The 14,676-nt window shown below is 43.7% G+C and overlaps 1 protein-coding gene across 2 annotated transcripts in view; it reads left to right on the top strand.

The window, feature by feature from the left end:
- The window catches only part of GPLD1 (glycosylphosphatidylinositol specific phospholipase D1), a gene marked incomplete at its 5' end in the record, with an annotated part of 48,038 nt that overhangs the window by 22,492 nt on the left and 10,870 nt on the right, over positions 1-14,676 (top strand). The window contains 7 exons of one of the 2 annotated variants that reach the window (XM_084229122.1): positions 1,740-1,863; positions 4,603-4,742; positions 9,138-9,324; positions 12,202-12,312; positions 13,139-13,213; positions 13,306-13,462; positions 14,380-14,521. In XM_084229122.1, coding sequence (XP_084085248.1) covers positions 1,740-1,863; positions 4,603-4,742; positions 9,138-9,324; positions 12,202-12,312; positions 13,139-13,213; positions 13,306-13,462; positions 14,380-14,521 — 936 coding nt within the window. The remainder of the gene's footprint in view (positions 1-1,739; positions 1,864-4,602; positions 4,743-9,137; positions 9,325-12,201; positions 12,313-13,138; positions 13,214-13,305; positions 13,463-14,379; positions 14,522-14,676) is intronic. The other variant, XM_084229123.1, reaches the window with a different exon arrangement.

Here is a 14,676-nt window from a genome sequence, read left to right on the forward strand (position 1 = left end):
AATGGGAAAAACACATATGCATCCTCCCCAAATTATGGTTTGGATTGGGTAAACAATAGGTATAAAACAATTACCCTATCAGTAAGTTCCTCAATAGCAAATGGTAGTTCACAGTATTCCTTTCATTAGTACTGTTATTACTCATGAATGTTAACTCAAAGAGTATTTTTGAGTTTTTTTATCCTTAAAATGTTTTTATAATGAGACTGGGTGGAGAGAAGTCATCTATGGTAATTTCTGAAGAAGAGGACCAAAAGGCCTGACTGGTATTCTAAGAGATGGTATTTCTTGTTAGAGTCGGGTACTAATGCTTAATAACTGTATTAATATTATATGTATTTATTGTTTATCAAATAGTACTAATAATACCTCCTCATTAAGTGCCAGGAATTATTTTAGGTTTTAGACACCATGTTGTGAATGATAAGCAGTTCTTTTTTTTTTTTTTTAAAGATAAGTTTATTTATGCATATAAGAACTGTGGTACAGGTCAGAGGTGTGGGGGCTGAGGGGAGTCACCAGAGACAGAGTGGGGAACAGAACAGGCAGACTGACTGGAATACACAGCTGAGGGGAGCACTGGGCGAGACAGGAGAGGTCTGCAGCACCATGTGTGTAGCTCCCTGGCCAGGAATCGAACTCGTGCTGCAGAGGCTGCAGACAGCTTCATAGTGCTGTGTTTAACCTCTTGCACCCCCAGGGAGGCCCAACAAGTAGTTCTTGCTCTGGTTGGGTGTACTGCCTGGCTGGTGGACTCGTAAACACTGTTAGGTGTTAAGAAGGGAACATGCCAGGTGTTTTGGGGATGGGTGAGGATTCTAACCCAGTCACTGGAGAGCTTGGTGTGAAGAAGTGATGTTTCAATGGAAATATTTAAGCCCGAACTTGAGTTGGATACTCAAAGAGGGCTTGCAATGAAATGTTCTAAGGCAGAAAGGGTTCACAATTAAGACTTCACTGGCTAATTTATTTAAATTAAGTAAATTTTTAAAATTGATTTGATTGACTTTAGATTACACTGGTAATCTCTTGGTCATCAAACCCCTGCTCTCACTGGTGTCGTAATGGGCCCTCCATTTTTTTCTGTTGTGTGGCTATCTGGATCCTTCAGGTTTCAGAGGTTGCTAAAAACATAGGAGCTTGAAATATATTTTGAGTGTATAACTAACTCTAACATGTGTCTAAAGATAAATCAGTATACCTGCTTACCAGTTTCTCTACCCACTATAGACCTAATTCTTCCTGTTTTTGTGAAATTTTGAAATATCTTTAATTTGAGGCAGGGTTGGGTGAGGAAAAGAAACAAGGAGAAAGGAATTACATTGTGTTCTGGTGGTGAAATATGGGTGATTTGAGGTGGGTACACCATGGTGGTGATACTTGATGGGGGTATCCTGAGTTTACCACAATTAAAAACAAATAATTCAAAAAGAAGCACCTTACATTTTTTTGTCATTTGGAAGTAATATAAAGTTTCTGCTCTATAGAACTTTGAGGCTATAGGAAATACTTTATATCAGGACAAGCCATAAGCCTTGGAAATGCATTTACTGAAAGATTTTGTGGACTCTCCTTTGAAGGTTTTTCTAAAAGTTTATTTTTTTGTGTTTCTGTTCCTTCAGCTTTCAGATGTGAAAATTCTAATGGTCATTTAACCCATGATTAACTTCTTCAACTCAGTTATTCAGGGCATTTGCTGTTTTCTCAGTCACAACCATTTTGCTCCTCTCTCTCTTCAGCAGCTCAAAAGTACAGACGAATTATTTTCGTAGAAATTTGACTACATCTCTCACTAAAGATATTGGAAGAAATATAAACCATACCAAGAGAGGAGTGTTCTTTAGCATGGATCCTTGGACCTCGGTAAGAAGTTCTGCTTTTGAATGAAGAAAGAGGACAAGTTATTTCTTGTGAACTCATTGTTGCGTAGACTCACTGGTTAATTCACCATTCCCTGAAAGTCACCTGGGCATTTGACAGGCTGGCAGATAGCCTAGGCCTCCAAATCTGGTTTGCTTCAGAGACTTCCTGAGATATTCAGCAAATCTGATAGAGTTCAGGGTGACCCTGGGCACCCAGGCCAGGGCTGCTGTGTCCTCAGTGCAAAGTGTATGAGCAATATTATGGACTCACTATGTAGCTCCATGCTAAGGGACATAATTGTATATGAAATTCATTCTTTGTGTGTGTGTGTGTGTGTGTGTGTGTGTGTGTGTGTAGAAGAATTGGGGTGTAGGCCAGAGGTGTGGGGGTTAGAGGATTCATCGGAGACAGAGTGGGGAGCAGAACAGGCGGATCTACTGAAATACACTCCTGAGGGGAGCAGCGGGTGAATCAGGAGAGGTCTGCTGCACCATCTGTGCCTAAGCTCCCTGGCCGGGGATCAAACTCACGCCATAGCAAGATTTAACCCCTAGGCCACCAGGGAGGCCCCTGGAATTCATTCTTTTTTTTTTTTTTTTTTTAATCATTTTTTTTTTTTTTTTAGAGGTATGTATTTTTTATTTATTTATTTGTACATGCACTGGGTACTGTCAGAAGCGCGGGAGGGTGAGAGAATTCACCAGAGCCAGAGCAAGGAGCAGAGCAGGCAGAAGGACCGAAGTACACTGCTGAGGGGAGCAGCGGGCGGCAGGAGAGGTCTGCGCGCCATGTGGGACCCTCCTCCGGTGGGCGGGGAGCAGCCGGGGATTGAACCGGTGCCACAGAGGCTGCGGGCAGCTTCGCAACCCAGCGCTCAACCGCTACGCCACCGGGGAGGCCCTGGAATTCATTTTTTTTTTTTTTTTAATAGAGGCATGCTTTATTTATTTGTTTGCTGGTTTGTTTGTTTTGTTTATACATGCACTGGGTACAGTCAGAAGCGCGGGAGGGTGAGAGAATTCACCAGAGCCAGAGCGGGGAGCAGAGCAGGCAGAAGGACCGAAGCACACTGCTGAGGGGAGCAGCGGGCGGCAGGAGAGGTCTGCGCGCCATGTGGGACCCTCCTCCGGTAGCCGGGGAGCAGCCGGGGATCGAACCGGCGCTGCAGAGGCCGTGCGCAGTTTCGCAACCCAGCGCTCAACCGCTGCGCCACCGGGGAGGCCCTGGAATTCATTCTTGATGTCATTTAAGTGTCAGATATTGTGCTGGGGCTTGGGAGGAGGGATATAACATGAAAATAGATTCAGACTTTGAACATTTCAGTTTGGTAAGAATGATAAATACAGAAATAACCATTTATGAGTATAATGCAACAAATAACATGGCGGGGTGTTTTGCTAGCAGGGCTATAATTGTGATCTTGGAGGGCATCAGAGGAATCTTCATGGAGAATGTGGCATTTGAGCTGGTATACTGAATAGCTGATATTATTTCATCCGTGAGTGTGTTTTTCTGCTAGTGAACTGGGAAAGTCTCAGGATGTTTGGAAATATGGGTAGTCTTATTTGCCTAGAACAGGAGACAAGAGATAGAAGAGACTAAAAGAGAGTTGGAAAGTAGGAGTGGGGATTCCTGATATCAGGACAAAGATTTAATGTCCTGGGGAATAGTGTTCCTAGGAGCTGGGCCATGGCTTTGTGGAAAACCTGCTTCAGGAGTGTGCACCCAAAACAGTCACAGGGAAGGGCCCCTTTTGAGCACTAGACTCGACATTTTCATTTTACACTTAGCTCCACAAATGATGTTGCCAGCTCTGGACCTGGGAACTTCTATGAAATCATAACATTTTACCTTGCAGTTACTGGGATCAAATGTGCATCAGAATAAGCTTCATAAGAGAAGCACTGTCTACTTTATGGCCTGTGATGGTGGTGGCTAAGACACAGTAGGAGCTGAGTAAATAATTTCTGGATGAATGAATAAGAACTGGAATGAGGATAGACGATCTGTGTAAAACCTGCAAGAGGCTGTCTGATCCCTTCCCCAGTGACCCTTAGTACCTGTACTTCTTCTCCAGAGTCTGAGCTGGCCAGGGCTTCCGCAATGCTTCTGAGCACATCCTGCTGTGTTCTGGGGCTTGCCTGGGAATTCTTGTCTGGTTTCATGTCACCTTTGGGTGGATTTAAAATCATGTCTCCTGAACATACATGGATGTAGTGTCAGGTCAGGTTGTCCAGGGCAGCTCCGGTGTGCAGTAACCACGTTGAGCCATGTTGAGAGTCTTGCTGTCCCTACAGTTCTCTTTCTTATAGCTCCCAGCACAGTGCACAGGATATCTTGGGTCTCAAAGCAAATGCAGCAACATCTCAATTTGGGTTTGGAGGGTATTTTGGCCTCCTGGTACAAGATAGTGCCTGTACAGATTTGATTTACAACGATGCATTGAAACTCACATGTGCAAGATTCATGCTGGCTACTTGGTTCCGGTTAAGTCCCAGCTGACTCTTCCATGTTGCCCTGCCTCCTCCCCCAGCCCCCCCCCCCCCAGGGTTATAACTTCCATCCCTTAGCATACCTAACTGCCTATTCTAAGGGATCTTCCTTGCTGACAAGAATGAATGTTTTACCTTCTAGGACTTGTAAAAACTTGTTTCCTTTATGAAATGGTTTTGATGGGAACTGGTAGCTTTGTTGATGATGCATCTGTCTTCATCTGCCTGTGTGATTTTTCTATTTCAGGATTCCCTATCATTTATGTACCAGACTGTGGAAAGGAACCTACGGAAAATGTTTGCAGAGGGCTCTCGGCGGTCCCTGAAGCACATTTCCAGCCCCTCAGCATCTTATTTCTTGACACTGCCCTATGCAAGACTTGGTTGGTAGGTGTAAGTTTACCTAATTCTTGAACACTTTCATCAGTTTAATTTCATTCAGTCATACAACAAATGTTTAAAATGGTGCCTGTTAGTACCTTACTTTTTAATCAAGTCATCAATAAAACATTAATTTATATAGCAATATAATTTTTTTTAAAGATTCACTTTTTTATGCCTACAAGAGCTAGGGTACAGGTCAGAGATGCAGGGGTTGAGAGGACTCACCAGAGACAGAATGGGAAACAGAACAGGCAGACTGACTGAAATGCACTGCTGAGGGGAGCAGCGGGCGAGACAGGAGAGGTCTGCTGGCCATGTGAGTTGCTCCCTGGCCGGCCGGGGATCGAACTCATGCTTGCTTCATAGTGCGGTGCTTAACCCCTTGCGCCACTAGGGATGCCCTATATCACTATAAATGAACAATAACATTAAGTTATTGTTAAGATAAAAAACTATCTTCTTAAAATTGGTCAAAAAATGTTTTAATATGAGGAACTGCTTTGTTAAACAATCACATCAATAAAGTATTATTTTATAGAATCTTTGTAATGGTTTCATGGAGAAATATTATTACAGATTATCTGGAATTTAATAATTTAGAGGGATAATAGGAGAAAATTATTATGGTGACTAGAATATGGTAACTTCATATGGCAAAAGCCTATGATACCCAATAATTTATAGGAGAATTATTTGGGATTCCTCTGGTTTATTAAAAAATTGACCAAAATCAGATTCCTTGGAGATTGATTGTCTCTGTAAGATCTTGATTTCAGTTCCTCTGCATAAACACCCAGAAGTAGAATTGGTGAATCATGTGATAGCTCCATTTCTAATTTTAGAAGAACCTCCATTCTGTTTTCACAGTGACCAAACCAATTTACATTCCTACCAACAGTACCTCAGGTTCGATTTTCCTGAACATCTTTGTCAGTATTTGTTATCTTTTGGTTTTTTCACAAAGCAACATCTTAACAAGCATGAGATAATATCTCATTGTTGTTTTGATTTGCAGTTCCCTGATGATTAAGCTATTGAATGTCTTTTCATCTACCAACAAGTATCTATATCTATATATATCTATATAGGTACCAACATGTAGCTATTTGTTTTCTTTGGAAAACTATCTACTGAGACGCTTTGACCAGTTTTAATTGGAATTTTTTTTGCTGTTGAGTTTATGATTTCCTCATATTTTTATAATACTAACCCCTTATCAGATATAGTTTCCAGATGTTTCCTTCCATTCTGTAGGTTGCCTTTGTCTTGGCAATTATAAATAATGTTGCAATGAACACGGAGGCGCACATCTCTTTTCAAGTTAGTATTTTCATTTCTTTGGACAAATACCAAAGTGGGATTGCTGGATTATCTGGTAGTTCTATTTTTAATTTCTTGAAACATGGCATGCTGTTTTCCATAGTGGTTACACCAACTTACATTCCCACCAACAGTGCGTAAGAGTTCTTTTTTCTCTACATCCTTACCAACACTTATTTCTTCTTGATAATAACCATTCTCACAAGTGTGAGGTAAAAATACATTGCAGTTTTAGTCTGCATGTTCCTGTCGATTAATGATTTTCTAAGCACCTTTCATGTACTTTCTAAGCACCTTTTCATGCCATCAGTATGTCTTCTTTGAAAACATCTCAGTTCCTCTGTTCATTTTAAATTAGATTGTGTTTTTCTTTTTCCCTGACTTGAATGGGTTCTTTATATATTTTGGGTATTAGTCCCTTACCAGATGAGGATTTGCAACTACTTTCTGCCATGCATGGCTTCATTTACTGGAAAGAAGTCTTTTAGTTTATTTTTGTGCTTGTTACCTTTGCTTTTGATGTTAAGTAAAAAAAAACAATCTGTGCTTCTGATGAATCATCTATAGGTTGGGAATTCCAATGACCCCTTTGTTGGAACTCAGGGACAGCTAGATGAAAGAGAAGCATAGGGCAAGACAAGGGGAAAGACTCTGAGTATACCTCTCCCTTTGAATCTATCTGTTCAACCTGGAAGCTCTGAAATTGCCTTTTAAAATAATACAGCTTAAATTCAGTGCACTGCATTTCCCTGGCTAGAAATGCTTTCAGCCCCAGACAGAGATTGGGAGGTGAATACAGTTTTACTGGCCATTCATTTGTGAATAATGTCACTTCTTGGCTGCTTTCCAGAAAGATCCAAAAGAAGGCCTCCTTCTAGGCTCACTGCCACTGTGAGGGCAGCAATGCAGAGGCCATCTCTGGGCTCACTACTAGTCAGTGTCCATCTCAGGAGATGAGGAAACAGCATTTTCTCCATGTTGAGTGTATCTGGACCCTTCCACCTGGCACTAAACTCTTCAGAAACTACTTTTTTTCTTTTTCTTCTACTCTGTCGTTTTTTATGTGGCTGTAGGAGCTAGAATGCTGGAGACCAGCCCCAGCTAGAAATTGTGTCGGGTCTCAGAGAGGAGAGGACAGCGTCGGCCAAGTTTTCTCTCGGAGGACTGAGGGCTGAGGGGAAGTGGAGCGAGGTAGAAGTGAGGTAGACACAGACACCTTAGTTCGTGCAAGTATCTCCTGCTGAGGGTCTCAGCGGGTCTTTATTTATACCTTAAGGCGAGTGGTGGGATTACAGCAGCATAAGCATTGAAGCAAAGCAAAGACAATCATTACATATTTTTTCATGATCATGTAAAGACTCCCTTGGCCTTACACCTGTAGGCCATTTTTTTGTTGCCTAAGAACAATTAGTTTCCTAGGTATGGCTCATTTACTAGCATGATCAACAGCACAACATTTGGCAACATTTAAACTTTCCCAGTTACAAACGTGGGTGTAAAGTTCCTATTCTATATTCAATTACTAAAATCAATCTATTTCCTAGCACTCAAATAACTTGGTTAATATATTAATTATTTCAAAGTGGTTTAAAACAGTTCATCAGATCTACGTAAGTTCTACTGAAGTCTAACTCTTTTATTTATTTATTTATTTATTTATTTTAAATAGAGGCATGTTATTTATTTATTTATTTATCTGTTTGTTTGTTTATACATGCACTGGGTACAGTCAGGAGCGCGGGAGGGTGAGAGAATTCACCAGAGCCAGAGCGGGGAGCAGAGCAGGCAGAAGGACCGAAGTACACTGCTGAGGGGAGCAGCGGGCGGCAGGAGAGGTCTGCGCACCATGTGGGACCCTCCTCCGGTGGCCGGGGAGCAGCCGGGGTTCGTACCAGCGCCGCAGAGGCCGCGGGCAGCTTCGCAACCCAGCGCTCAACCGCTGCGCCACCGGGGAGGCCCTGAAGTCTAACTCTTAACTAGAAATTCTTAGCCTCCACACGGCCTGCGAATTATTGACCTCATACACCAGGAAATGTATTGTTGCTGCAAACAGGTACCCCCCATATTAGGCTATGGTTTCCGAGCAAAGGTGGTTCAGGGCAGCTTGTTCTCCATAGTTCTCAGGGCCAAAACATTTCTTTCCTAACAATACCTTAAACAATTATTTTACTTTTGTGATAGTTCATGCTCACCTGAGTCTGAATTAGGTTTTCACAGGCCAATTTGTAACTGCTTACTTCAGCATTAACCAAGAACAAAGAGGAGAGCATTAGCAGGCATTGCCATGGAGACTCCCTAGTTCAGATCTTCTTTGGGAAGTGCAAGAACTTCCTTCTTCTGGGAAGTACAACTTTCCCTCTTCGGGGGAGCACAAGAACTCCCCGCTTCTGGGCAGTCTCCCCCAATGCCCGGACCTTGTCAAGAGACAGCATGGGAGGCACAGCCTGCCGCACTAGAATAAATAAGTGACTTTGGTTTCTCCACCCTTAACAGAGACATTTCAAGCTCTGTCTCATTTTGTCGATCTCTATAACTAGTAGATCATGGAATCACCTTTAGAAAGATCTGCTAAATATGTCAAGTATTTAATTTTTTGCCCAATGAAAGGCACCCTATATAGCTATGGTAGAAATAAAATGCTGTATTTAACTCAAGCTTGCCTTTGTTGGTCAGGTTGCAAATTAAAACGAGTTGAGCAGATTAGAAATGGACATGTGCCATGAGCTGCAGGGGGTTGGCAAAGACGACTTTTCTGGTTACCAGGTCAGCCCAGGATTTTGCTGCTGCTCTGGGCTTTCATATGTGCCAGGATGCCTTGTGCGCATGCTTTTTCAGCTACTCAGGTTATATGATCCAGAAAAAGCCCAGAGCTTTAACTTGTTCAGCTTGATTTTTTAAATTTCTTGGAGAGCAAGACTGTGAATTACACAAACAATATTGATCTCATAGCTGTTATGCAGATGGAAGAACCACTGAGAGGAAGTCAAAATGTTAGATTCTAGAAAAGGAAGATGCAGGAGACAGTTTTACCCAGAGTTCTCATCGTCACTGCGGTGGGTTTCCTCATTTCCCCTACAGGGCAATGGCCTCAGCTGACCTCAACCAGGATGGCTATGGTGACTTGGTGGTGGGTGCCCCGGGCTACAGCCACCCTGGCCACATCCAGGTCGGTCGTGTGTACCTCATCTATGGCAATGACCTGGGCCTGCCCCCCATCGATGTGGACCTGGACATGGAGGCCCACGAGATCCTGGAGGGTTTCCAGGTATGACACTAATGTCAGGCTTTCCCCCTTTAGTGTCAGTAAGCCTCTGCCCACATTACCTGGAAAATTCTCCAGGACAAATTACCCCTAACAAGAATAATGATAGTAAGAAATAGCACTTTTCAGTTTTCAAAACATGTTCGCTTCATTTATCTCTGTCTGTCTCTACCTCTGAGTCTCACCAACATACAATTTAGAACTGCTTTGAAGAGTCCATTAGAGGGTGATTTTTTTTTTAAGGATTTATTTATTTATGCATACAAGAGCTGGGGTATAGGCCAGAGATGCAGGGGAGGGGTGAGAGGATCCATCAGAGACAGAGTGGAGAGCAGAACAGGTGAACTGACTGAAATACACTGCTGAGGGGAGCAGCGGGCGAGTCAGGAGAGGTCTGCCTCACCATCTGGGTTTCTCCCTGGCCGTCCGAGGATCGAACTCATGCTGCAGAGGCTGTGGATTGCTTCATAGTGTGGTGCTTAACCCTTTGCGCCACCAGGGAGGCCCTAGGGGATGATTTCTTGATAATACCAAACCTCCCCTTTTTATATAAAGGTTCTATTTTGTAAGACTTTCAGATTCATGGGAAATTTTTAAAGACAGTTCAGAGTTCCCATTCACCTGTTAACCACAGTCTCCTATATTAATATCTTCCATAATTACGGTAGACTTGTCAAAAATGAAGAGAGCAACATTGGTCCATCACTTTGCTTGGATTTCATTCCTTTAAGGAGTTATTTATCACCAGGAAACTCCTCAGGGACTGAGCATTAACTCTTCTTGCTGGGAGCAGTGGGCCCTGGGTGGCTTTCCTCCAGGGCATCATTGGCATGAGTCCTTACAAGAGCAATACCACGGGCAGGTAGCCCTGCTACTAGTCACAGATGACTGTGAGGGCCTTGGGGCACCGCATGCTCTGAATATCAAAGACCAAGAAAAGAAACTCTCATTCTTGGTGAGAGGGTTCTTGACTCAACTTCTTGTTATAGCAGCATTAATGCTGTGAAGATAAAATAAGATGGCATGCCTGAACAACCTTTACGAAATGAAAACTACAATGGTTTGTGATCTAGTTTAGGTTCTGAGAGCAGGAGTCCTGAATCTGAAAGGTGTGAGTAAGTTGTCTGGCCAGCGTGTGAGCTCACATGCTCACCCAGGGACAGTGTTTTCTGAAACCATGTGAGAAACTTCCAAAATAGAGTTACTCATTCCTGTTGCTTCCTACTTCTTCATGAAGCTAGTCCCATCAGTGTTGTGTAAAATACATTCCTTGGGCTCCTATAGGCAGGGAACAAGAGAGACAGCTGCACCCTATGGATGATAAACTCTAAGATATTTGAAGCAAGGATATGGAGGAGGCTCCATGCCCTCTTCTCTCTTTGATAATTTGGAAGGTGCTTTAATTAAAGCATGTACTAGGGGATGGGAATCCCCTACTGTTTCCCTTGTCTGTTTACCTTTCTGTTTACCTTGCCTATAAACTGAAGGATTAGGATGCAACTCTCAAGCATTTGCCCATCTTAACATTAGGTGTTTTCCTTGGAATGACTGGTGGATCAACAGAAGGGCTTGGTGGCGCAGCTGGTAGTGATGAAATGAACCCATCCTGACTTAACAGAGGGGACCTGTTGTTCCCACCCTGCCCCAGTGTGCTTTGTGTTCTGGATATCCTCTCTTGTTTATCAAGTTCCAGTCTTGTTGAAAGGGCAGTGTCCACAGATGCCATTGCTCTCAGGTATACAGATATTAGGCAATAAATAATAGATGTTGGCCCTGTGGCATGTGTATTACGTGGCAAATATCCCCTTGTGCAAGACTATTCATATGTATGTATGTTGTGAAAGAATCTGAGAACCTAAAAATGAGTTACGTTGGAGTCTAAGCTGACTCTAGACAGTCGGAGATGAAAGACCTAGAAAATCTATCTTGGAAGAACACCATTCCAGGATTGAGTTTTCCATCTACAAACTATGAAGGGGCTGGTAGCGACAGTCCTTACCTTAACCCATGTAAAGTGCTTACAATGTTGTCTCCAGCACTGCAGTCCCATAGAACTTTCTGTAATGATGAAAATGATCTACATCTGGGCTGTCCAGTGTGTGAACCAATAGCTGCACTGACTTTTGAGAATTTGAACTATGGCTAGTGCAACTGAGGAGCTGAATTTGTTTTGTTTCCCATTACTTTATTTTTTTTTAAAGATTCAATTTATTTATTTATGCATATAAGAACTGGGGTGTAGGCCAGAGGTGTAGGGAGGTGAGAGGGTTCACCAGAGACAGAGTGGGGAGCAGAACAGGCAGACCTACTGAAATACACTGCTGAGGGGAGCAGCGGGTGAGACAGGAGAGGTCTGCTGAGCTAAGTGTGGGTTAGCTCCTGGCCAGGGATTGAGCTCATGCTGCAGTGGCTGTCCATATGGATAACGCTGAAACTTAACCCCTGCACCACAGGGAGGCCCCTGTTTCTTGTTACTTTAAATGTCAGTGCAATTGTTACCTTTAGCTAGTGGCTACTGGATGGACAGTGAACACCCTGAGTCCGCAACACATATTAGCTGCTGTTAACAGTTTGGCCATTGTGTAGGATAGAGTACACACCAGCCCATTTTCTAAAGACCTAGGACTTAGAAGAATACCTTCGACTACCTTCTTTCTGGTACTTCATCTTCTCCTAAAAACACAGGCATGCCAAAAATATCCTGAGGGCCAAGCTACCTAGCTGACACTTCCTGGGTGTGTAACATGCTGTTACAATTTTGTTCCCCAGCCCTCTGCGTGCTGGATGGGGTCCCCGGCCTCTCTACTGCCAGAGAATTGGGGCTTCTTTGCAAATTTTAATTTTCCTCAGCCCAGGAAAAATTAATTTGTGCCTCTTCAGCCCTCAGGCCGATTTGGGTCAGCTTTGGCCGTGTTAGATTTTAACCAGGATGGCCTGCCTGACCTGGCGGTGGGGGCCCCCTCAGTGGGCTCGGAGGAGCTCACATATAAGGTAAGGCTGCTGATGGAGTTGGGGAGTTGGGGAGGTGGGGGAGGACAGCTGGGGGAGGTGAGGTGCTGCTGAGGGGAGGCCAGTGCTGAGTAGAACCTCTGGAGAAATACAGCCAGCCAACTATCTGGCAGAACATTTGTGGGTAGATGACCTCAGGGACTTCCTTGGGTCCTTGACATGAATTTGGGTTACCTGGTCCTGCCTTCCTGGCTTTGATTTGGCCTCATGGTTTTCCAGTTCCATCAGGTACTTTTCCAGGAGGCCACAGATTGGTCTTATTGATTGTTGTATATCCAGTCTTTAGCCCCGCATGGGAAATAACTGCTTGTGTAATGGGTAGGCCTAGAGACAGGCAAGTTATAAGATAGGAACTGGTTGATAAATCAGAATGAAAGTACAGCACGTGTCCCAAGGCAAATGAATGGCATTAACAGGGTATTCAGAGGAATGATGGGCTGGGCTGGGGTAGGTTTCCTGGAAAAGCCAGAAATCCAGCAGGGCCTTGAAGGGGGGGAGCTGAACAAGGTATTCTGCAAATGCAGTCAACAGTCATGGATGTCAGATCGTGGGCAAGACACTGTGGAGGCAAAGATAGAAATAACAGTTTCTACTTTGGGGTCTCTAATAGTCTGATGGAAATGATAAGCTTTAAAAAAGTATTTTTTTTTTTTTAGCTCAGCAGCAACCATTAGAACAGGTTTCTGTCAGTCCCTGAGCTCTGATGGTGATTTATCATTAGCCATCTTTGTCTTGCAATTTAAGGTTCTTTATCTTGCTATTTAAAGTCATGAGCCATCTGACTTTCCTGAGGTTTGTCCTTGCCTAGGGTACAGTGTACATCTACTTTGGTTCCAAGCAAGGGAGAATGGCAAGTTCCCCCAACATCACCATCTCTTGTCAGGTATGTTTATCACCTTAGCCAGATGCAGAAAACTAACATTCACTGTATCTTAACTGGCCCCAAGGCTGAGTCAAATGTGGTTTCTTCTTAAGGACGTCTACTGTAACTTGGGCTGGACACTCTTGGCCGCAGATATGAATGGGGACAACAAGCCTGATCTGGTGATTGGTTCCCCTTTTGCACCAGGTGGAGGGAAACAGAAGGGAGTTGTGGCTGCATTTTATTCTGACCCTAGACGGACTGACAAAGGTAGTGCTGGCTGGAGGGATGGGTGGTTACCTTCTGTTCTCTATGCCTGGAATGACTTCTTTTCTATATGATTTATGTCTTTACTTCCTCTTTCCATATCATTTCACCTCCATTTTTTAATAGTCTTTTACTTTTGCAGATGTTATGGTGAGTGATAGGGATAGATTCCCTGAAGCTACAAAAAAGGACCCAACTTCTAGATCCAAATTTACCAGGGCCAGTGGATTCTTCTCATAGCTTCCCGGTGTAAGAATTGAAACACTAATAAAAGCACCCCAGTGGCGCTCTGTCCAAAGGTGCTCTTTAAAAAAATTTTGCATTAACAATACATTTTTTCAAAGATTTATACATTTATGCATATACGAGCTGGGGCACAGGCCAGAGAAGGGGTGGTGGTGGTGAGAGGATTCACCAGAGACAGAGCGGGGAACAGAACAGGCAGACTGATGAAGTACACTGCTGAGGGGAGCAGCGGGCAAGACAGGAGAGATCTGTTTCCACCATGTGGGTTTCTCTCTGGCCAGGAATTGAACTCGTGCTGCAGAGGCCGCGGATCCCTCCATAGCACGGTGCTATGCGTCATCAGGGAGGCCCAACAATACATTTTTTTAAATGTCATGAAAAATTTACAAAAGAGCTGGCATTCCAAAAGTTGGGAAGTAACATGTTACACTCTATGCTATACCAGAGAGAGGCTCTTTTTAAGTAGCCTTCTATGCGCCACAGAAGTGAGCTCTACAAACTTATTTCTTGTATGAAGTGGCAGATCCATTTCTGAATGGGAACTGCATGGGGGCATATGAGTTCTGGCAAAAACTCAGCAGAATGAATCTGTTTCTCATTAGCCTCCAAAGATAACTCTTGCCACTTCAGCATCCCTCCCACCTAAAGTAGAAGGGACTGGTTGTTTTGTGTAGAACAGTTGAACGTGGAGGCGGCCAACTGGATGGTGAAAGGCGAGGAAGATTTCTCCTGGCTGGGATACTCGCTTCACGGGGTCAGCGTGAACAACAGAACTTTGCTGTTGGTTGGGAGCCCGACCTGGAAGAATGCCAGCAGGTGAGTGCACATGTTGGGATCCAAGGCAGCCCAAAGGGTAGGTACCTGCTGCCGTGGGAACCCATTAAGTGTAGGGTTCAGAAAGAGGGGTGAAGAAATTGTTACCCATCAAGGACAAGCTAAGGTTCTGGGAAAAAGTTGCAAGTTCGCCCTCT

This window comes from Talpa europaea, assembly GCF_964194135.1.
Source record: "Talpa europaea genome assembly, chromosome: 2".
In the NCBI taxonomy this organism is placed as follows: domain Eukaryota; kingdom Metazoa; phylum Chordata; class Mammalia; order Eulipotyphla; family Talpidae; genus Talpa; species Talpa europaea.